The sequence below is a fragment of the Acinonyx jubatus genome, chromosome A1, assembly GCF_027475565.1.
Source record: "Acinonyx jubatus isolate Ajub_Pintada_27869175 chromosome A1, VMU_Ajub_asm_v1.0, whole genome shotgun sequence".
In the NCBI taxonomy this organism is placed as follows: Eukaryota; Metazoa; Chordata; class Mammalia; order Carnivora; family Felidae; genus Acinonyx; species Acinonyx jubatus.
Genome location: NC_069380.1, coordinates 122086829 through 122110556, shown reverse-complemented (window position 1 = coordinate 122110556; position 23728 = coordinate 122086829). Strand labels below are relative to the sequence as shown.

At 37.9% G+C, this 23728-nt stretch overlaps 1 protein-coding gene across 4 annotated transcripts in view; it reads left to right on the top strand.

Annotated features, from left to right (window-relative positions):
• CDC20B (cell division cycle 20B) overlaps positions 1-23728 on the top strand; it is a 50002-nt gene that overhangs the window by 20631 nt on the left and 5643 nt on the right. For 2 of the 4 annotated variants that reach the window (XM_053222894.1, XM_015085582.3), the window contains exons 3-11: positions 2177-2405; positions 3396-3526; positions 8904-8997; positions 11293-11409; positions 15427-15623; positions 16955-17049; positions 19303-19528; positions 21401-21526; positions 21996-22113. In XM_053222894.1, coding sequence (XP_053078869.1) covers positions 2177-2405; positions 3396-3526; positions 8904-8997; positions 11293-11409; positions 15427-15623; positions 16955-17049; positions 19303-19528; positions 21401-21526; positions 21996-22113 — 1333 coding nt within the window. The remainder of the gene's footprint in view (positions 1-2176; positions 2406-3395; positions 3527-8903; positions 8998-11292; positions 11410-15426; positions 15624-16954; positions 17050-19302; positions 19529-21400; positions 21527-21995; positions 22114-23728) is intronic. The other 2 variants (XM_053222903.1, XM_027042012.2) reach the window with 1 other exon arrangement.

Sequence of the window (23728 nt, the reverse complement as noted above, 5' to 3'; positions counted from 1 at the left end):
CATTCTTTACAGAACTGGAACAAACAATCCTAAAATTTGTATGGAACCAGAAAAGACCCGAATAGCCAAAGCGATCCTGAAAAAGAAAACCAAAGCTGGAGGCATCACAGTTCCAGACTTCAGGATGTATTACAAAGCTGTAATCACCAAGACAGTATGGTACTGACTGGCACAAAAACAGACACTCAGATCAATGGAACAGAATAGAGAACCCAGAAATGGATGCACAAACATATGGCCCACTAATCTTTCACATGCAGGAAAGAATATCCAGTGGAATAAAGACAGTCTCTTCAGCAAGTGGTGCTGGGAAAACTGGACAGTGACATGTAGAAGATTGAACCTAGAACACTTTCTTACATCATACACAAAAGTAAACTCAAAATGGATGAAACACCTAAACATAAGACAGGAAGCCAACAAAATCCTCGAGGAGAAAGCAGGCAAAAACCTCTTTGACTTTGGCTGCAGCAATTTACTCAACACATCTCTGGAGGCAAGGTAAACAAAAGCAAAAATGAACTATTGGGACCTCATCAAGATAAAAGCTTCTGCATGGTGAAAGAAACAATCAGAAAAACTAAAAGACAACCAGCATAATGGAAGAAGATATTTGCAAATGACATATCGGATAAAGGGTTAGTATCCAAAATCAATAAAGAACTTCTCAAACTCAACACCCAAAAAATGAATAATCCAGTGAAGAAATGGGCAAAAGACATGAATAGACACTTCTCCAAAGAAGACATCCAGATGTCTAACAGACACATGAAAAAATTCTCAACATCACTCATCATCAGGGAAATATAAATCAAAACCACAGTGAGATACCACCTCATACCAGTCAGAATGGCTAAAATTAACAACTCAGGCAACAACACATGTTGGCTAGGAGGCGGAGAAAGAGGAACTCTTTTGCCTTGCTGGTGGGAATGCAAAGTGGTGCAGCCACTATGGAAAAAAAGTAAGGAGTTTCCTCAAAAAATTAAAAATAGAACTATCCTAGGGGTGCCTGGGTGGCTCAGTCGGTTGAACGTCTGACTTTGGCTCAGGTCATGATCTCGCGGCTTGCAAGTTCAAGCCCCGTGTCGGGCTCTGTGCTGACATCTTGGAGCCTGGAGCCTGTTTCGGATTCCGTGTCTCCCTCTCACTCTGCCCCTAAACCACTCTCACTCTGTCTCTGTCTCTCTCAAAGATAAACATTAAAAAAAATTAAAAAAAAAATAGAACTACCCTATAACCCAGCAATTGCACTACTAGGTATCTATCCAAAGGATACAGGTGTGCTCTTTTGAAGAGGCACATGCACCCCAATGTTTATAGCAGCTCTATCAACAATAGCCAAAGTATGGAAAGAGCTCAGATGTCCATCGATAGGTGAATGGATACAGAAGATGTGGTATATATATACAATGGAGTATTACTTGGCAATCAAAAAGAATGAAATCTTGCCATTTGCAACAACATGGATGGAACTAGAGTGAATAATGCTAAGCAGAATTAGAGAAAGATAAATATCACATGATTTCCCTCATATGAGAAATTTAAGATACAAAACAGATGGACATAAGGAAAGGGAAGCAAAAATAATATAAAAACAGGGAGGGGGGCAACACTAAAAATTGTTGCTGGAGGGGTTGTGGGTGGGAGGCTGTGGTAAATGGGCAAGGGACGTTAAGGAAGACACTTGTTGGGATGAGTACTGGGTGGTATATGTATGGGATGAATCACTGGATTCTATTCCTGAAAGCATTATTACACTATATGCTAACTAACTTGGATGTAAAATTAAAAAAAGAAAATAAAAAAAGAAAATTACTGTTTATTTCCAGATTTGCAATTTTGTGATTTTATATGAACATGTGATTTTACATGTTCAATATAAATGGTTATTTCAACTTCATATTTATATTGATATGTAATTATAATAACTGTAAATATAATTACCCCATAAGTTGCTTTTATATATCTTGAGAATCTTGAACAGAGGCTGTAAGTATACACACACATACATCTTTATATATGTATAAAATAACATTCAGGTCACGAAAATAAAAAATCTCATATATAATTTGTGTTGTACTAAATGAGTTGTTAATAATTCTCCTTTTAAGGAATATTTAATTTTGCATCGTTGAGGCCACTATAAATTATGGCTTTTTTTTATGTTAAATAGATATTTGACGGAGTTAATACTGCATATTCTAACTTTAAGAGCAACTTTGTGAAGAGACTGTCGGCAGAGGTTCCCATTGCCAGTAGCCCAATTACCACCAGATGGCGGCAAAGCCAAACCAGGGATCTGGCAGTTGATTCCTTTGAGGAAGAGCGTTCAACCACTTACCTCCCAGAAGCTTCTGGATCCGTGCTGAAGATAACTCCTGAAAAAGAGACCTTGATTCTAGGTGAGGTAATAGAAATTCCACAGGCCATTTAAAAAATGTCAATGAAATAGAATTCCTCAAAGAATCTCTGTAGCATAGAACTATCTAGTATCACATTTAGTCAACTGCTTTCCTTTTCTTCCTTCCTTTGAATAAGAAATTTCCAAGGTGGTGGGGAAGGGGCAGGAAATGAAACGAGAACAAAAGACAGTATGCTGTATTTTAAATGCATTTCAAATGCATTTCTGAGATTTACGTTGGTATATGATTCCTTTTGTAAAGATTACATATGTAAGATTTTTCAGTGGTCCTTATTAGCTCCTCTGTTGAACAAGTGATATGAACAAAAATATACTTAGTTTTACAGGATGACTTGGCAAGGTTTTCTATGTAGTTAAAAATCTGGTAAAGGGCTTTCTCAATTTTGAGAAGAGAACAGATATGAATAATAATGATGCAAATAACACTGACTTTGCTATTATTTTCTCTTAGAAAGTATTTCACTACTGTCATCTCAAATTACCCTTACAGCATCTTTCTATAACAGAGAGATGGAGAGGCAAAGTGATTTGCTCATGATCGTAGAGTGGATGCCAATGTTGGGAAAGCAAGCATCCCATAGTGATTTCCTGGCAGAATGATCATAGTTTGGGCAAACCAGATACCTTTGCTCCATCACTTTAACCTATGGAACTGTTTGTATCTATTCTTCAGATGTGCAAGTATGTTCTTTCCATTCAGAGATAAAGCATTTCTGCTGCTGCTGCAGTTGCAATCAGGTCTTTCATCTTGGCATTTCTTACAGAGGCCACTGAGGCAGTGCTCACTTATGACCCTGGCATTCTCGACAAGGCCAATCTTTCCTCTTTTACTCCCATCTCCCGTGGTTTTTAGAGAGATGTGGGCCTGTGGTTTCACATTCTATTGTGGAAGACACCATGGGTTGACTTCCAACCAAAGTGATTATCTTGTTTTGAAGAACAAATTAAAAACTAAATGTTTTTCTTGCAGGATCCTACAAAGAACCACTGAAGACCCCCATCAAAGGGAATTTTGAAACAAATAACTCAGCTCTCCATTTTTGCAAGACACCTCATGCACTGGGGAGAGGCTGGAATGAAAATGTTGCCTCAAAAGGCCAGGTGGGTAAAGACAAAAAACTGAAGATCTCATATCCTGACATGCTCAGACAACTGAGTCCCAAAAGTGAAGAAAGAGCTGGCTTAGCTGCTCTTACACGTCAGTAAGAAAATGATGGGTTCCTGATAGAAAAAATGAGTGAGTTAAGGACATGAATAAGGGCACTTTGTAAAAGAAATATAATACAAGTTTAGTTAGTCTCAATCAAAAAAGTGAAAATGAGACAGCAAAAAGGTAAAGATTAAGATGACAGGATACTATGTAGAGAAAACCCTAAGGGGTCTACCAAAAAACTAATAGAACTGATAAATTAATTACATAAAGTTACAGGATATCGAATAGGTATACAGAAATCCAGTGCATTTCTATTCACTAATAATGAAGCAGCAGAAAGAGAAATTAAGAAAACAATCCCATTTACAAATGCACCAAAAACAGTAAAACAGATACCTAGGAATAAACTTAACCAAAGAGGTAAAAGGCCTGTACTCCAAAAACTATAAAACACTGATGAAAGAAATTGAAGAGGACACAAATAAAAAGATATGCCATGCTCATGGATTGGAAGAAGAAATATTGTTAAAATGCCCATACTTCCTAAAGCAATCTCCAGTTTTAATGCAACTCCTTTCAAAAGATCAACAGCATTTCTCACAGAACCAGAATAAACAATCCTAAAATTTGTATAGAACCACAAAAGACCCTGAATGGCCAGAGAAAACATGAAAAAGAATAAAACTGGAGGTATCACAATCCCAGATATCAAGATATACTATAAAGCTGTAAAAATCAAAACAGTGGGGTACTGGCACAGTACAGATACATACATCAATAAAACAGAATAGAGTCCAGGAATAAACCCACAATTATATGGTCAATTAGTCTCCAACAAAGGAGGCAAGAATATGCACTGGGAAAAAGAAAGCCCCTTCAACAAATGGTGTTGGGAAAACTGGACAGCTACATGCAAAAGATTGAAACTGGACCACTTTCTTACACCATACACAAAAATACACTCAAAATGAATTAAAGACCTAAATGTGGTTCCTGAAGCCATAACATTTCTAGAAGAAAACACAGACAGTAATCTCTTTGACATCAGCTGTAGAAACATTTTTTTTAAAGATATGTCTCCTCTGACAAGGGAAACAAAAGCAAAGTTAAGTGATTGGGACTACACCAAAATAAAAAGCTTTTTCACAGTGAAGGAAACCATCAAAAGCCATCAAATGGGAGAAGAAATTTGCAATATCCAATAAAGGATTAGTATCCAAAATATATAAAGAACTTATATGACTCAACACCAAAAAATCAAATAATCTAATTAAATGAGAAGATATGAACAGATATTTTTCCAAAGAAGTCCTACAGATGGCCAAAAGACACATGAAAGCATGCTCAACACTACTCATCATCAGGAAACACAACTTAAAATGACAGTGAGATATCACTTCACACCTGTCAGAATGGCTAAAATCAAGACAAGAAATAACAAGTCTTGGTGAGGATGTGGAGAAAAAGGGACCCCTGTGCCCTGTTAGTGGGAATGCACACTGGTGCAGCACTGTGGAAAACAGCATGGACATTCTTCAAAAAATTAAAAATGGAATTACCAGGGGTGCCTGGCTGGCTCAGTTGGGTAAGCATCTGGCTCTTGCTTTCGGCTCAGGTCATGGTCTCACAGTTTATGAGTTCGAGCCTCACATTGGGCTCTGTGCTGATGGTGAAGAGTCTGCTTAGGATTCTCTCTCTCCCTCTCTCTCTGCCCCTCCCCTGCTAGTGCCCTCTCTCTCAAAATTAAAAAAAAAATAGAATTACCATATGATCTAGTAATTTCACTACTAGGTATTTACCCAAAGAAAACAAAAACACTAATTCAAAGATATATATGCATCACAATGTGTATGGGAGTATTATTTGCAATAGCCAAGATATGAAAGAATTCAAGGATCCATCAATAGATGAATGGATAAAGAAGATGTGGTATATATATATATATATATCTATATATATATCTATATCTATATACACACATACATATCTATATGTATGTACATATAGATATGTACATATACATATGTGTGTGTGTGTATACATATGTGTGTATATATGTACACACAAATGAATAAATAAATAAATAAAATATATACACATATACATACAATGGAATATTACTCAGCCATAAAAAGAATGACATTTGGGGCACCTGGGTGGCTCAGTTGGTTAAGCATCTGACTCTTGATCTCAGCTTGGATCATGATCTCACTGTTCATGAGTTTGAGGCCCACGTTGGGCTCTGCACTGACAGCCGGAGCCTGCTTGGGATTCTGTCTCTCTCTCTCTGCTGTTCTCCCACTCTCTTGTGCTCTCTTTCTCAAAATAAAGAAATAAACTTAAAAAAAATGTCATTTTGCCATTTGAAACAACAGAGATATAGCACAAAAGTATAATGCTAAGTGAAGTAAGTCAGAGAAAGGGAAATACCATATGATTTCAATATGTGGAATTTGAGAAACAAATGAACAAAGGAAAAAGTGACAAACCAAGAAACAGATTCTTAACTACAGAGAACAAACTGATGGTTACCAGAGGGAGGTGGGTGGGGGAGATGGTTGTGATAGGTGATGGGGATTAAGAGTATGTTTATCATGATGAGCACTGTGTAATGTATAGAATTGTTGGATCATTATATTGTACATCTGAAACTCTTATATGTATGTTAACTATACTCATATTACAAAAATAAACATTAAAAAAGGTAAAGATTAAAAATATAATAAAATTACATATATTATGGTATGTTTCCCCTCAGCCAAAAGATCTCTTGTACAATCATTTCCAACTATTCTGTGACTTGGTCTGGCATCTGGGGTCACTCAGGATACATTCTATTCTTCCTCTACAAGATGGTCTTTTAAATATTTCCCTTAAGTCCTTTTTACTGTTTTTTTTTGTTTGTTTGTTTCTTGACTAGGTTAATTTCGTTCTTTTAAGTATCTTATTTATTATGTGTTTTTAAATGTTTATTTGTTTTGAGAGAGCGAGAGAATGTGCGAGCAGGGAAGGGGCAGAGAGAGGAGACAAAGAATCCCAAGCTGGTTCTGTGCCATTAGCTCAGGGCCTGACATGGGGCTCAAAGTCACGCATTGTGAGATCATGACCTGAGCTGAAACCAAGAGTTGGACACTTAAACCGATTGAGCCACCCAGGAGCTCCTTTATTATGGTTTTAAGATCTTTGAGGAATCTGACCCAAATCTTAGGGCACATGAAATATCAATAGCATATTTTTGAGTGTATCAAATCCAACGAAGAGCTTCTGAAGGAACAAAGGTTTAATTTAGAAAGCGTTACACTAGGAACGTCATAAATTCTCAATTTAGGCAGTTTCTCATTTAGTATGTGCTTTAAGTGTTTGGCATATATATCTTGCTAGAGGAACAATATCGTGAATGTAAAATTTAATTATTTGAAATCATATACAAATTGAAAACAAATATCTTAGAGCAGGTCTTTTGCTGAGTGCTCTACTGTTGGTTAAGGGTTTGGAAGTGCAGAAGGTTAGAGAGTTCTGAGTCACTGGGGAAATGTTGACCTTACGTCCAGGCCAGGTTATTAGCACCATTGCTTTTCCACACCCTACGTCTTGCCAGTTGGAGTTTGTAACTGCTTTGAACTTCAGAACTTCCTTTTACTCTCTCCCTTAGGCTCGCATTGTTACAGCAATTGTAATCCAATCAGAACATTGTCCCAACATCACTGGAAAACCTGAGAAAGGGATAATGGAAACTGTTTGACTATTTTATGTAAAGCATTTGTTTAATGACTGATTAGAAATCAAGCAGCATCAGGAGTAGTGCACATACAGCGAGGTCTTTTGCATTGACAGTAAATGTGTGTCTTCATGTGGTCCTCAGAAGTCATGTGGGGGTGTTTCTACAAAAGGGCCTGCATAGCTGGGGAGATGTTCAAAATTATGATATATAGTCAGCTCTAGGCCAAATTGTTCATTAAAGTAATTAATAGATCTTACCTGGGGTAGAGCACCCTTGGGTACATCAAACAGAAGCACACTGTGCCAGGTAGTCTTGGGCAGCTTTATGCTGACTATAGATACTGGAGAAGCCTGTCGATTTTAGGAACATTATTTGTTATCAGTAGTTCTCAACTGGAGGTGATTTTGCTCCCCAGGGGACATTTGGCAATGTCTGATTTTTGATTATCACAACCTAGTGAGAGGGTATCTAGTAGATGGAGGCTGGGACACTGCTAAATGTCCTATAATGGACAGAACAGCCCCCCACAATAATGAATTATCTACCACCAAATGCCAGTGGTGCTGAAAGTGGGAAACCCTGCTTTATACTGAATTGTTCTAATTAGAATACCTAAAAATCCATGATTCATTGACTGACAATGCCTATTATGTAGCATGATATCTGGGAAGAAAACCAAAATCTCAAAATGATGCCTGTGGGAGAGACTTCTGTGTGAATTATGGTGATCCCACGATTGTTTTATATGTAAGATTAAATATATTATGAAGGAGAAAAAAAGGAATCATCTCTGCTTTAACTGTTTGCTAAAATGTTTCTAGGAAATTTCTGCAAGTACTTTTCTTTATACTTGTAGTAATTTTCTCATCTGTTTTTGACTGAAGTTGGATGTAAGAATGTCAGAAGTGCTTTTTGTATACTGGTCCAAAGAAACAGCAATCTGATTTTTGTGTTCGTGGAAACTGAGGTATGTTATTTAAGATCCCAGTGATTTGGTGTTCCCATTTCTAATAGGTGAAGGTGTTAATGGAAAAAGACCTTTAGGATGATTAGTTCAATCTCAACATACTACAGAGGAGGAAAATTAAGACCCAGAGAAAATCTCAGTAACAGACTGAAAGAGCACCTCCAGGTTGAATGCTGAGAGGCATCTTTTGAAAGAAATCTTTCTTGAAAAAGTAGCCTTAACATACAATCAACTTTATCATCTTGGGGAGGTCTTTCAGTTTCACAACGCACCATGACATGAATATCATGAAATATCATGACATTTCAGTTCTTGCAGGCTTTGATGATCTCACTGGCCTTTTAGTTGGTTTGTGGGCTAAAAAGATTTTTAGGCTAGAAGAGTAAAGAAGATTTTATTTTAGCTGAGTAATACCTGCCCTATGGAGTTGTTGGGGAGATTAGAAATAATACATGTAAAATGCTCAGCACTGTATTCACTACATGCTGGTTAGGTAATAAAAAATAGCAATTGTAGTGTTGGTTTTGATAATGTGGAAACTTTGAACTTGCTGGTGAATTACTGGTTTAACACTATGTCATGCATAACATCTGAGATGTGCATATATGTTTCTAAAGAAGTATTTATTTGTTTTCAGAAATGCCTAAACAAGCTATTTTTGACCCAGAAGGTGGCTCAGTGGGTTAGTGGGAAAATGCAGCTCTGTGAGAAATCCCAATGTGTTTGGAAAGGTATGGGGCAAAGATTTTGTTTGTCCTTCTTTCCTACCCTTCTCTCTCCCTGCCTTCTTCATTCCTTTTTTATATTTATTAGACTAATAAACATAATTATAAAATTCAGATAATTCTCTCTCCCTGCCTTCATTTCTTCCTTATTCTTCTTTATCCATTCATCAGTTGGTGGACATTTGGGTTCTTGCCACGGTTTGGCTCTTGTTGATAATGTTTACAACTATTTTCTAAGTAATATTTGTAAACTGCTCTTTTTTGAGATTTTAGACTTTATCATAACTTTCTAGCAGAGTAGATAACAACTTAGTTCTCCTACCTCATTCACCTCCTTCAATCTACTTATATCACACTTCTAAAAAGTAAACAACCCCTCACACAGTTGAAAATCTGTATATAACTTTTGACTCCCCCCAAACTTAATTGCTAATAGCCTATGGTTGACTGGAGGCCTTAATAATTTGGACAGGTGATTAACACATCTTTTGTATGCCATATATATTACATACTATATTCATACAATAAAGTATGCTAGAGAAGAGAATGTTATTAGGAAAGTTATAAGGGAAAGAAAATACATTTATATTACTGTATGGTATTTATAAAAACAATCTGCATATAAGTGGACCATAGCAGTTCAAACCCATGTTGTTCAAAGGCCAATTGTATTCATTTCGGGTATAAAACATAATAATGTGATATTTGTATATATTGTTAAATGATCACCACAGTAATTCCAGTTAACATCCATCACCATGCTTAGTTACAGAATATTTTTTCTTGTGATAAAAACTCTTAAGGTGTACTCTCTTAGTAATTTTCAAATATGTAATCCAGTATTATTATTATTTAAAAAAATTTTTTTTAACATTGATTTATTTTTGAGACAGAGAGAGACAGAGCATGAACGGGGGAGGGTCAGAGAGAGGGAGACACAGAATCCGAAACAGGCTCCAGGCTCTGAGCTGTCAGCACAGAGCCTGACGCGGGGCTCGAACTCACAGACCGAGAGATCACGACCTGAGCTGAAGTTGGCCGCTTAACCGACTGAGCCACCCAGGCGCCCCTGTAATCCAGTATTATTAACTGTAATTGCCATGCTCTACATTACATCCCTATGACTCTTATTTTGTAACTGGAAGTTTGTACCTGTTTTTTAAAAAACCTTTATTGGCGGTGCTTGAGTGTTTCCAGCAACCTTGCAGTTTTACTCACAACTGTAGGTCTTCATGGCTAACACCAAGGCTGGGAGTATTAATCTACTTCTTGGTTTAGCACTGTGAAGCTCTTACGCTTTTATCCAAAGGCATGTGGTCATAGAGACCACAAATTACTTGGGTGGGCTCAACACCTATTCATTTATGTCATTTTTAGTTTGATCACAAGCCGAGTGGTTGTACAGATGAAAAGACAGTGGCCTGTGGTTTATACTTAGTTGGGTCTTTGGATGAGAATTAAAACTGAGCCCAAGATATGACCCTGACGTCAGATATTCACGGGTAAAACTAGCCAGAAATAACTTTGCATGCTCTGGTACAGAACCAGTGAGACAAAGAGCTGAAATAAATGAACCCACAAATGTTTACTGACAAAAACTCAGAGTAGTGTCTATCAGGTAATTGTTGATGTGACAGACAATGGATATGCAGAAATTACTTTGATTTAAAATTTTTTTTAACATTTATTTTTGAGAGACAGAGACAGAGCATGAGCAGGGGAAGAGCAGAGAGAGACACACACATGCGTGCACACACACACACACACGCACAGAGTCCAAAGCAGGTTACAGGCTCTGAGCTGTCAGCACAAAGACCCATGCAGGTCTCGAACCACGAACTGCAAGATCACGACCTGAGCCGAAGTCTGATACTTAACCAACTGGGCCACCCAGGCACCCCCAAACTACTTTGATTTTAAAAACTCAAGGGACAGAATAAATATTCATAGTATGATATAAGGTTTCTGTGTGCTTTCCACAAGGTCTGTTGTCACATTTGGGTCTGGCACTCAGGCTTTTTATTAAAAAAATGCCATGAAATATTTTTTAAATATAATTATTGTCAAATTGGCTTAGAGACAATACCCAGTGCTCATCCCAAACCATGAAATATTTTTAAAATTTTTGTTTCAATGAATCCTGAAGTCTTCCTTTTTTCCCTTTCCTTCTCCTACAACTTGTAATTCAGTTTTATCAGGAGGACTACTTTCTTTCTCACTCTGTTATCTCTTAATCCCTGCAAGGATAAATATTATGTTCCTGGGATCATAAAGATATGTAGATGTGTTTGTTTCTTGTAGGCTGCAGAGATGGAGTCAGAGATGAATCCTTCCATCTTAAAAGATTCAATGGTATAAACTATTCCATACTGCAGCCAGAGGTGAAGTTTCATCTTACTGGTCTTCGAAATGACTATTGTAAGTTATTTTTTAGATCGTTAATTAAAAAGTTGAAGTGACACATTGTATCCAATGTGGTGGCATGAACTTGAAATTTGATTCTGGAAGAACCTGATGGTCCTTGTGCCTCATGTCCCAAAGCCGTACCATCCAAATACTGTTAATATAGTTTGCCTTTTCCTTGTACAAATTTCACGTTTGGAATGGGTACTGTTGGTGTTGGGAGGGCATGAGCAATATACATATTTTTTGCTGTATTAGAATGAACTGAGAAAATAGTGGCCTATTCTTATGCATATATTTTAAACAGATAAATCCAATCAGTCAACAGCCACATGGGGTCTTCTCGTCATGTGCCTACGTTGTAATCTAGTTGGGGAGACAGGACTAACTCACATGGAACTTCTAGCAACATGCCAGTGTAGAATATAAATAATGAATTGTGGGATGAAAGGAGCTAGTTCAGTGATCTTTGGATCTTTGTCTAGAAAGACTTTGTGGAGATAATCACACTTGAGCTGGGTCTTGAAAAATGGGTAGGACTTGGAGGGGTGGAGGAGAGAAGATAGAACATTTTTCAGCAACGTTGTTAGTTGGTAGTTAATGATAATGGCAATGAAGAGGATACACTGGGGACTGGTGAACAGGTAGGTAGATGCAAATTTTGTAATCACATAGGTCCCCTCCACCCTCCTCCCCCACTTTTTTTTAGGTTACTGTAGTTGTTCTGCATTTTATGTCTACGAACATTGAAAACTCTACTATTGCTATAAATTTTACTCTAAAAGTCCATATATATTTGTATTTTAAATAAAAGAGGGGACAATGGTCTTTATATTTACCCCAGTATTTACCAATTCTACTCTTCTCTTTCATTCCTGAAGATCTAAATTTCCATCTCATATGATTTCCCTTCAGCCTGAAAAGCTTCTGTTAGCAATTCTTTCAGATCCGGTTAGTTGGCAAAGGCTTCTCTTATACTCCATTTTATGATATTTTTGCTGCATATAGAATTCTGGGTTGCCAGATTTTTTTCTTTCAGCATTTAAAATATACTGACTTCTGGCCTCCATGGTTTCTGGGGAGAGGTCTAAGGCCATTTGAAACTTTGTTCTCTTGTTTCCAGGACCTGACTCCACTTACACATGTTAGAATCTTTGAATATTATTCCACAGGCCCCTGAGGTTTTGTTCATTTCTTTTTTCAATTTCTTTTCCTATATGTTCTTCAGACTGGATAATTTCTCTTGATTTATATTCAAATTCAGTGACTCTTCCCTCTGTCATTTCCATTCTGCTATTGAGCCCATCCAGAAGATTTTTCAGATATTGTATTTTTCAGTTTCAAAATGTCTATTTTATTGTGTTTATGGCTTCTATTTTAGTTTTATAGTTTCTATTTTTCTATTCCTCTGCTTCTATTTTCTATGTTTTCATTCATTTCAAGTAGGTTTTTCTTTACCTCATGGAGAATAATCTATTCTATTCTGCTTGTATATTCTATTATAGCTGCTTTAGCATCTTTGTCTGATAATTCCTATAACTGTCATTTTAGGTTTCTCATCTATTGATTATATTTTCCTTTTATATATGCCCAGTAATCTTAAATTGTGTCCTGGACATTGTGGATTATATGTGGTATTAACTCTGGGTCCTGCAGAGAATGCTGTCATTTTTGTCTTAGTTAGGTTTATTGGTCTTGCCTTTTGTGGGTGGCCTTTTAAGTCTCAGATCAGTTTCTTCAGCCTTGATTATGATGGTTTGGGCCTATCCCTTACATATAGGGATCAGAATCCAGGCTGAGGCCTAAATGGAGGCTTCAAATCTCAGTTCAGCTCTAAAAGTCTTTGCTAAGCTGATTTGAGTTTTCCCTGTCCTGACACAAATTCTGGGATAGGCTGAGATGTGTGTGGGTTCCTACTTTCACCATTAGAGGGTGCCTTTCTGTGTCTCTCTCCCCTCTAGGACTTTCTCTACACACTTTGTCCACTTCAGGCTTCTTTCCCTGGCTCCTTTCACCAGAGATATAGTGATTTTTCTATTGGAGTTTGGGCTGCTGGTGCTACTCCATGACTGGGGCCCATCCTCTGGCAAAACCACGTGAGAAAAAAAGTGAGAAACTCACCCCTCGGCAGCTTGCTTCTTCAAGTTTTGACTCCCTTACTTAGTTTCACTGCTTTTGCTTACTATCCAGTTCTCAATGGTTTTTTTTTTTTTTTTTAATTTTGTTCAGTTGGTTGTTATCATTGGGAGAGGTAGGTTATAGGTGGCTTAGGTCACTATAGTGAAACTGGCGTGCTTCACAGTTTTGTACTGATATGTATCAATCAGGATAAGAGTTTTTGTCTTATAAGAAATAAGATAGGGTCATATGTCAACTACTTCAATTAAAAATAAATAAGGTAGGATACATTAAAATTTGTTAATGTTTATTTATTTTTTGAGAGACAGAGAGAGAGAGACAGCATGAGCAGGGAAGGGAGCAGAGAGAGAGGGAGACACAGAATCCGAAGCAGGCTCCAGGCTCTGACCTGTCAGCACAGGGCCTGACATGGGACTTGAACCCATGAACCACGAGATCATGACCTGAGCCGAAATTGGAGGCTTAACTGACTAAACCACACAGGCACCCCTTGGTAGGATACATTTTAGAATGTGGTCATACAAATATGGTTTCTTTTGGCAGTTAAAGAGTTCTTAGAGTATAAGCTGGAGAATGCTGCTAGGAACTTTCAGGTATCATATATAAGTCAGTGACCATTTCTTCTAGATATACGTAGTTGGGTGGTATTTTGGTTAAAAATGATGGTGGCATCTATCATATGGATATTGTAGGTTCAAGGATGTCTCCATAAGAGTTATGTGCCTTCCCCTTATGTTTATTGCAATATTATTTACAATAACCAAATTATGGAAGCAGCCCAAGTGTCCATCAATAGATGAATGGATAAAAAGATGTGATACACACACACACACACACACACGTGTGTGTATATATATATATATATATACACACATATACATATCTATATACATATGATGAAATATTATTTAGCCATAAAAAAGAATGATATCTTGCCATTTACAACAACATGGATGGATATAGTTTTTTTTTGATGGATATAACTTTAAGTGAAATAAGTCAGTCAGAGAAAGACAAATACCATATGATTTCACTCATATGTGGAATTTAAGAAACAAAACAGATGAACAAAAGAAAAAAGAGACAAAGCAAAACAAGACTTTTAACTATGGAGAAGAAACTGATCATTACCAGAGGGGAGGTGGGTTGGGGGGTGGGTGAAATAGGTGAAGGTGGTTAAGAGTACACTTACTGGGGCGCCTGTGTGGCTCAATCAGTTAAGCGTCCGACTTTGGTTCAGGTTGTGATCTCATGGCTTTTGAGTTTGAGCCCCACATTGTGCTATGTGCTGCTAGCTCAGAGCCTGGAGCCTGCTTCAGATACTGTGTCTCCCTCTCTCTCTCTGCCCCTCCTCTGCCCACGCTCTGTCTCTCTCTCTCTCTCAAAAAATAAATTAACATTAAAAAAAAAGAGTACGCTTACTGTTATGAGTACTGAGTAATGTGCAGAAATGTTGAATCACTATATTGTACACCTGAAACTAATATAACACTGTATGTTAACTACATTAGAATTAAAACAAAAACAAAAACAGAATGAAGGGCCAGATAATTTCAATGAAAAAAATTTATGGACTTTTAATTTTTAGTGTTTGTTAGAGAAGGTACATGGGTGGTAATAATGGCAGATGAAACTTGGAAGTTCTCTAAATGACTCTAAATAAATATATTTGATGTAAATAGTAAGCATTATTACTTCTTTGTGAATCTTGACACAAAGTTGTAGTTTTTATTTTTGAACTTCTAATGATCTGCTTGCATGGGTGATTCTATTTTCCAACTGACTATGGGAAAGGTATTAAATTTGTTCATCTATCTATAAAAAAGTTGTTTATTTGAAAATTACTTTTATTTGGTTGAATAATTACCCTAATATGAACATCTTTTCTTGTAGATCTCAATATTCTAGATTGGAATTTTCAAAATCTTGTTGCTATAGCCCTTGGATCCTCTGTGTACATCTGGAATGGGGAAAACCACAATAAGATTGAAAATATAGACTTCACTCTCAATTGTAACTATGTATCTTCTGTGTCCTGGATAAAAGAGGGAAACTGCCTGGCAGTTGGCACCAGCGAGGGAGAAGTACAAGTAATGGATGGTTTTTTTCTCCAAATGTGCTCTGTGTAATTGCTAGATGTCTAAAATTGACATTTAATAGTAAGTTAATACACAATAGAGAAATTATATTAGTTGTGTCATTTGAAACTATGGAGAGTGAGTTGCCGAGGTGGCTCAGTTGGCTAAGTGTTGGACTCTTGATTTTGGCTCAAGTCATGATCTCATGGCTCATGAGATCGAGCCCCACGTGGGGCTCTCTGCTGACAGCACGGAGCCTGTTTGGGATTCTCTCTCTCTCTGCCCATCCCTCACACACACATACACACATACACACACACACACAGACACACAGACACACAGACACACAGACACACACTCTTTCTCTCTCAAAATAAATGCAAAACAAAAAACAAACTACGGAGAGTGAGAGTATACACCATTCTGATTCTTTTCTGAATGTCATTTAATGAGAACTTAAGGATACTCTAGATCATGACCTGAACTGTAATCAACAGTCAGATGCTTAACCACCCAGGCAACTCTATATTTACCTTTTTAAAAGTCTTTTCTCTGTTTTTTTTCAAATTAAAGTTGGGTTTGTAGACACCCCAGTGTTACGACTTTGGAGAGATGAAGATAACCTTCAGCTTTCCTTTTCCACCTCAAGCCATGATCAGGACTAGAGTTACTTAAAATAAATGAATTTTTTCTCTGATAGCCTCTCTGAAGTGTGAATTTACCAGTTTTAATCTATTTACTTTCTCATGTATTATTATTATTATTATTAGCAATAGTGTAAACAATATTGCTCATGTGTTCAATGACTTTGGAGGGCCACAGATGTCACTCACTACTTTCTCACCTCTGCGGTGATATTGGATGCTATGAAGGTTATGTCATGATTTCATCTTATAACAAAGTTCTCTTTCTCATATGGGTCAGAATATCATTTATAGTGGCAGAAAAGGAGTTTCTTAGCCTGTCGGTGGATTTCCAGATATGAAATTCCCACAAGTTAGAAGAAACTATAAGTATGAAAGCCATTTTCAACATGGTGGCTTCCCACTGAATTCACCTGGGAAAGTTTAAAATAAATACCATATCCACAGACTCTACCTCCCTCATTAAATCAGAATGGCTAGCATCCATAGCATGCTCCCTAGGTGATGGAATATACAGGCAGTGTGGAGAAATGCTGCCCAACGTTAAAGGTGCCCACTGAGCTTTCCTTTAGTACAAGGACTGGCTATATCAACATTAATTGGCTGTCAGGCCTTTGAGAATATAGTGGGCTGTGGAAATTTTAATGCTATATACTCTCCTTGTTAATTTTTTTTATTAATTTTTTTTTTTTTTTTTAGCTATGGGATGTGGTAACTAAAAAGCGGCTGAGAAATATGCTTGGTCATTTGTCAGTGGTTGGGGCTTTGAGCTGGAATCACTATATTCTTAGCAGGTAAGAAGCATCTTATTGCAACCAATTATATTTATATCATCAAAGGATTATGGGGGCTGAGTGAACAGAACTATAATATTTGAAACCAAAACCAAAACAAACCAAAACAAAATAGGCTATTAGTTAGCAGTTATGACTCTACCCTCTCAGATATTCTGATCTTCTGGTTATGTGAGTGGTCCAGTGGCCACAGGTACCATGGTGGCTATGCGCCTACGCCATACGCTAGTACTGGAAAGTGAGTCTCAGGATTCAGTAAATTTTCAGACAAAATGGAAAACTGTTTAAGCAAAAAGTTTCTCTGTACCAAGTAATACCTACTAGAGGGATATTTTGTTGAAATCAAGTATTTATTCCTATCAGGATCAAGACTTTGGAATATGTTAAGCTTTCTGAGGTACGTTTCCAATTCACAGACCCACAGACGTCAGAACTGGATGGAACCTCATAGAGTAGCCAGTTCTGTGGTTCTCAAACTTGAGCATGCATCAGCACTACCTGAAGGGCTCCTTAAAGCACAGATTGCTGGCCTCGCGGAATTTGATACAGTAGAGCTGAAGGTGCACTGATAATTTGCATTTCTAATTTTCAAAGAGATGCTGATGCTTTATCATTTTTGAGAACTACTGGTTTAGTCTGACTACTTCTTTTTAACCAGAAAAGTTAGGTGACTTGTCCCAGTGATCCTAAATCATTGATCTGAAAACATATTGCTTTTAATAATTGCCATTCATCTTTATACTGTAGCTTTTTTTAAAATGTTTATTTATTTTTGAGAGGGGGGTGGTGGTAGGGAGGGGTAGAGAGAGAGGGAGACAGAGGATCCAAAGTGGGCTCTGTGCTGATAGCAGAGAGCCCAATGCTGGGCTCAAACTTAGGAATCGTGAGCCAAAAGTCAGATGCTTAACCGACTGAGCCAGCCAAGTGCCCCTATACGGTAGTTCTTAAGATAGGTTTAAATTAAATAAATTCCAAAGCCTTTTTATAATTTCTTTAAGTGGCTAAGATATAAATTTGAGATTTTAATACCTTGTGATTATAAGCCCAACCTAAAAACACTTAAAATACCATATAAAGGGCTAATCATTTACTGTGAGAGGTTGTAGTGAGGTCAGTTCTATATTTGAATTCCTTTCATGGGCTGCATTGTTTAAGCTTAATTTTATTATCCGTGAGGAAAATGAACAGATCCTTTTCTTATAATAATAGCAATGAACATTTTTGGAGTACTGTGTGCCAGGCATTGTGCTATACTGGTTATGCGTGTAATTGTGTCTTAATCCCTGCAACAACGCTATAAAGTGTTTTCTAATCCACCTCCCCCCCACCCCCAACCTTTTCTTAATGAAGAAACTAAGACACTAGCCTGAGGTCACATGGTTAGTAAAGGGGGCAGAGTCAGGCTTTGAACCCAGGTTGTCTGGCTGCAGAGCCCATATTGTTCATCAGAATGCTATTCAGTGTGGTGCCTGAATGGTTTTTAAATATGATACTGGATTGTGAGAAATTTCAGAAATAATTGAAGGTAGTTTTTTACTTGCTCCTTGGGGAAAATTAAACTTATTCAGAAAGAGTTCATTAACTTTGATGGAGGGATAGGATCTTTACCATTATTTGGATCCAAATCACTAAGACTGAGTAGACATTATCCACTGATTTTGAATCACATTGCAGTTTTTCTGTGACATTCAGATAGTTTCTACCCTTTTACGATATTAGTAGCATTAACAAAACTAATAATGGATTTGTAGCTTAAGAGAAAAAGGACATAATACATTTCTATGTCTGACATTTTACTATAAATACATAAATATATTTACTAAAATATATTTAGTATATATACTAAAACTACTTCATTGGGATAATAGGAAATATTCTGAGTTCCAGGAAAGTACTATTTCCTAGGTTCGGTACAAAGACTCCTTCCTGAAAAAATAGGGTAATCTTTTAAATTTATCTTTTCTATAGCTGCCTGCATCATAGTAAAGCCGTTAGAAATATCTATCAAAGGATATCCTCTCGATACCCAGATTTGAAAGTCTGCCCCACAAATTTTTTTCACTTGTGAAAACAATAACCCAGGCAGAATCCTCTATCGTGACTAATACAAAGAATGTTCAAAACCTGTGCTGTGAATCTGTCCTGAGGGGTCTCTTGGTAGTGTGGACTATACTTTCCTTCATGTTTTCAAATGCTTGTTAGCAAAAGGGCTCAAGTTTTCTGCCAGAAACCTACCGCTTTACCTCCGTGCAGTGGGTCGAGGTTGGGCCGAGTTTATCATCACGACGTTCGGGTAGCCCGGCATCACGTTGGAACACTTCACCACCAACAAGCTGTGTGTGCTCTGAAGTGGTCGCCTGACAGTAGGCTGCTTTCCAGTGGCTGTAATGACGGACTGCTGACTATATGGCCTGGTGACCCGAGTGCAAAAGCACAGGTTCAACCACTGAAAGTCATACCCCAACCTACAGCAGTCAAGGTAAGAGCATCAATCACTTTCCAAGTTGCTCTTTACGAAGAGATCACTGAATATCCTTTGCACCTGAGAACAAAGCCATTAAGCCAATGTTTTGAGATTTTCTTTGCCCAGAATTTGTTTGGGATTTTGCCATCACTCTCCTCAAAGACAATCCTATTTATACTTCCCATGCATCAGGTTTTGTGGTTTGTAAGTGACCGAAACCAGAGTTAATCTTGAGCTTCAGCAAAAAAGTAAATATATTTTCTCTTACAACTGAGGAGTCTGGGATACATACAGCTGTTTCAAATATTGTCTGGATCTAGGGCCTTAAATAATGTCGTTAGAGTTCTGTCTCTTTGGCTCTTGGCTCTGCCTGTCTCTGTTTCAATTCATTCTTTATTCAGAGTCCATTCTGTGGGCAAGATGGCTCTTATCAGCTTTAAATTCAGATTCTCCCAGATGGGAACTGGTGAAGAAACTACCGTTCCCTGTAACTCTGGTAGAAAAGTACCAGGCAGGACTCTGATATGAACTTGGACACATTCTCATCTCCCAACAGATAATTGCGGCCAGAGAGATGGGTACACTGACTGGTTCGGCCTGAGTCATGAGCTCACACCCATGAAAGGAAACCCGTTACCAGAAGGAGGAGGAAGGGTGCTTCACACTTAAACCAATATTCCACCATGCTCTGTATAATATATATTTTTTATTTCTCTGTATTTTAAACTCTTATTTCTAGTGAAAAAAATCCATACTTTCATTCCTTTGGTGACATAGAGATATGTGTTGGCCTCAGTGTAGTCCCAGGATATTTATCACTTATAGAGCAAAGAAATGGTTCTACTTTACTATGAGCACATTTATTGGAATGAGAACTTAAAACGTTATCATGGAGTTTCCTGATAGAGGGTTTAACATAAAATACCTGCTGCTAAGGAATAGTGGTGGCCCAGTACTCTGGCTTGTGGATTTTAATATCCACAGAACATTAAGAATGATTTTAAGTCCAAATGCCCATTATTAATGATTTGAAAAAAAGTAGGAAAAACATGTAAAATATTCTGTCAGCAAACAAAATGTAAAACAAAATAAAGCAAAATAGAAACCCAGCATGTGAAAAACCCAAGCCAAGCCAAACAAGTTACTTTCTTATACACCTTGTTGTCAGAAATACAATGAATTCAACCAAGAGTTTCTGAAACCTGAGCAAGTCAAGCTTGTGGCAACCTAATACCAGGATGTATCTATAGATATCTATATACAGATAAGTAGAAATGAAATATTTGTTAGAATGTCCTTTAAAATGACTATTACTCATCATTTGAATTATCAGTAGAAATATGAAACACTGAATCTTATTTTTCAGAATTAACTATAGTAATTTATAAATAAGTAAATCAAAGGCAATTTTATTTCCTGAAACGTATTAGGAGTTGAAATGCATGAGTGCTTTTGACTTGCGAGCAATCATGTGTGGCTCCATTTTGTCTTTTCTTCTCTGACCTAGAACCTAAAGACACAGGGAGACAAATGAGAGGAAGGCTGCATTTCATAACCAGATTCTAGGGGACATGTCAACTACTCCAGCAGTGGAGTTTTGCCACATAGGACATGTTGAGTGTAGTTTTCGGAACATATTGGGTGATTTTTCTTTGTTTAAAAATATTTGCAATTGTTATCAACATTTAAGGAAGGCACCTAATAGGTGGTCTCTAGTCCCTTCGGAGTAACCTCTAGAGATTGCCATTGCTCCTGCCTTTAGATCAGAGGTCCAGGAGAGCTGTGGCGTGTGCAGACCTCTGGCACTTCTGCTTACCTGAGCAGGCACATTCCCAAACTCACTTTCTCCAAGGCTGACCTGCCTGTGTGCTTATTTGAACTTTAAAGGCCATGGATTGGTGTCCCTGGCAGTCTGCAGTCCTTGCTGTTGGAGGCGGAATGAAGGACGGACACTTACATATCTTGGACATAAATACTGGGCAAACCATCCAGACCCCAAACATGAACTCACAGGTAACAGTCTCTGCTGGAGTTGACCTTCACTCTGATATTCTAGAACTTTGTGAAAATGATTCATGAGAGAGCCTAGGACCCAAACACACCTTTCTGTACTTGCTGAGTCTATTGGGATTTTAGTTCTCGAGAGTTTCTCTTTCTAAAACCTTTATCTGTGAGTTGAAAGTTAATTTGTGTATCCTTTTCCCCCCAGATTTTTTCCACATTTCCCTTTTTTCTCGGCACTGCTTTGACTGTGTGCCAGTCTACTTAAATTTGTGGGTTCATTGCAGCTAAACCTATTTGTGTATTTAGTCCTTTTGGGATAAACTTTCCTAGAACTCATGTCATTCCTCTAACACCCTAACCCCAGCTGCGGACTGGAGGATGTACGTGGACAGAACACACTGCCTAGAATCAGTTTGAAACACGTTCATAATGAATCAGACATTGCCATAATTCTGTGTTTTGGGGGCCATTCTTACAGATTTGTTCCCTAATCTGGCTCCCTAAGACAAAGGAGATTGCAAGTGGCCAAGGTACTCCTAAGAACGATGTGACTGTGTGGGCCTGTCCCGGTCTGGCCAGGTCGGCTGGATTTTTTGGTAAGTAAATAGGTGAGTAAAATGCCATGTATCTATAGCTAAGTGAGGTGTCATTGGCAGGAAAAGCCCTAAATGAAAGATTTTTCCCCGCTGGCTCTTTGAAATAGATATTTTGTCAGAGGAGAAAGGCCTACAACCACCTCGGGGTGTGTATAGGTGAGTGCTTCTGAATTTGACTAAGATTTTTCATCACTTAAAATTGTCATGTCTTCTCCTTCTTGCATACCTGTGTGGATGAAGCAGTGATGATCAGGGACAGTTCCTAAACTATGTTTTTGAATTCTGGAGTTGTAGAAGAACCAGCAGTGCTGGAATGTGTGGGAGATAAGGAAAGATGAAAAGGGTGAGATGTTGTTCTCTGAGGGGAGACCACTGAAGATCAAGAAGCCCTGGTGCTCCCCTGCCCCTTCAAGACAGAAAATGGTTCTTTCTCAGTTTAGTTCTATAAAGATTTATGGGGTGTTTCTTGAGAAGAAGATCCCATGATGGGGAGCAAGACTCAGGTTTCATCCTCAAGGGTCTTAAATCCTCTCGGGGACAATCTGGAATGTTCAAGGGGGTTCATGGGTGAATAGGTATCCCCTTCTACCCAGCCCTGGTAAATATGAAGATAGAAATGATGGTTGATGATGGAACAAAGTATGGCATCCAATCTCTTGTAGGCTTCTGATAACATATCCTGTCTTCTTCCTCTTCACACGCAATGTGTGTCCTGGTCAGTACCTGGGATTTATTTATTCAATGCCCACTTAATGTGCATCTAGCATGTGTGAGGCACTTTTTGGGGGTGTTGGGAATATACATGTAAACAAGACAGACATTATCTTTGCCCTTATGGAGACTACACTTTTGTGGGAAGAAACAAACCCCCAAATATATATCCTGTTAGACAGAGGTAGTACTTTGACTCTCTTTGCAGATTCTGATAATGTCATTTGACAAAAACAACAACAAAAAACACCCTTCACAGAAAGACTTCCTGCTCCTGCTGGTCAGTCTGACTGGACCTCTGACTGACCTTGGGATGACCTTTATATCTTTATACCGTGTGATTTGGTAAATAAAAATGTAGGCAGTTCTTGATAGAGCTACTTGGGGGGCCAGCCATGAGTGTAGGATGGACATGGGTTGATCCTTTGCATATTTTAAATCATAAGACATGCAGTGCATGGGATGTTTTCTGATTAGAGAAACATTTTTAATCAAGCCTTAAACCTGATTCTTCATAAAACTACAATTCCAGTAGCTAATTAGATCCTTCAGCTAGGTTAGGACATCTGATAGCTACTCGAGTAAATTTGCTGATACTTGGAATAAAGAATGAACTTAACTGGTATATTTTCTTTTTTCTCTAGCTTTAACAAACCATAAATTCTTGGGGCACATGAGTGGCTCAGTCGGTTGAGCATCTGACTCTTGATTTCGGCTCAGGTCATGATCCCAGGGTCTTGGGATCAAGCCCCACATCTGGGCTTTGCACTGATCATGGAGCCTGCTTGGGATTTTCTCTCTCTCTCTCTCTCTCTCTCTCTCTCTCTCTCTCTCTTCCTCTGCCCCTCTCTACTGCTCATGCTCTGTCTCTCCCTCTAAATAAATTTTTAAAAAACATTAAAAA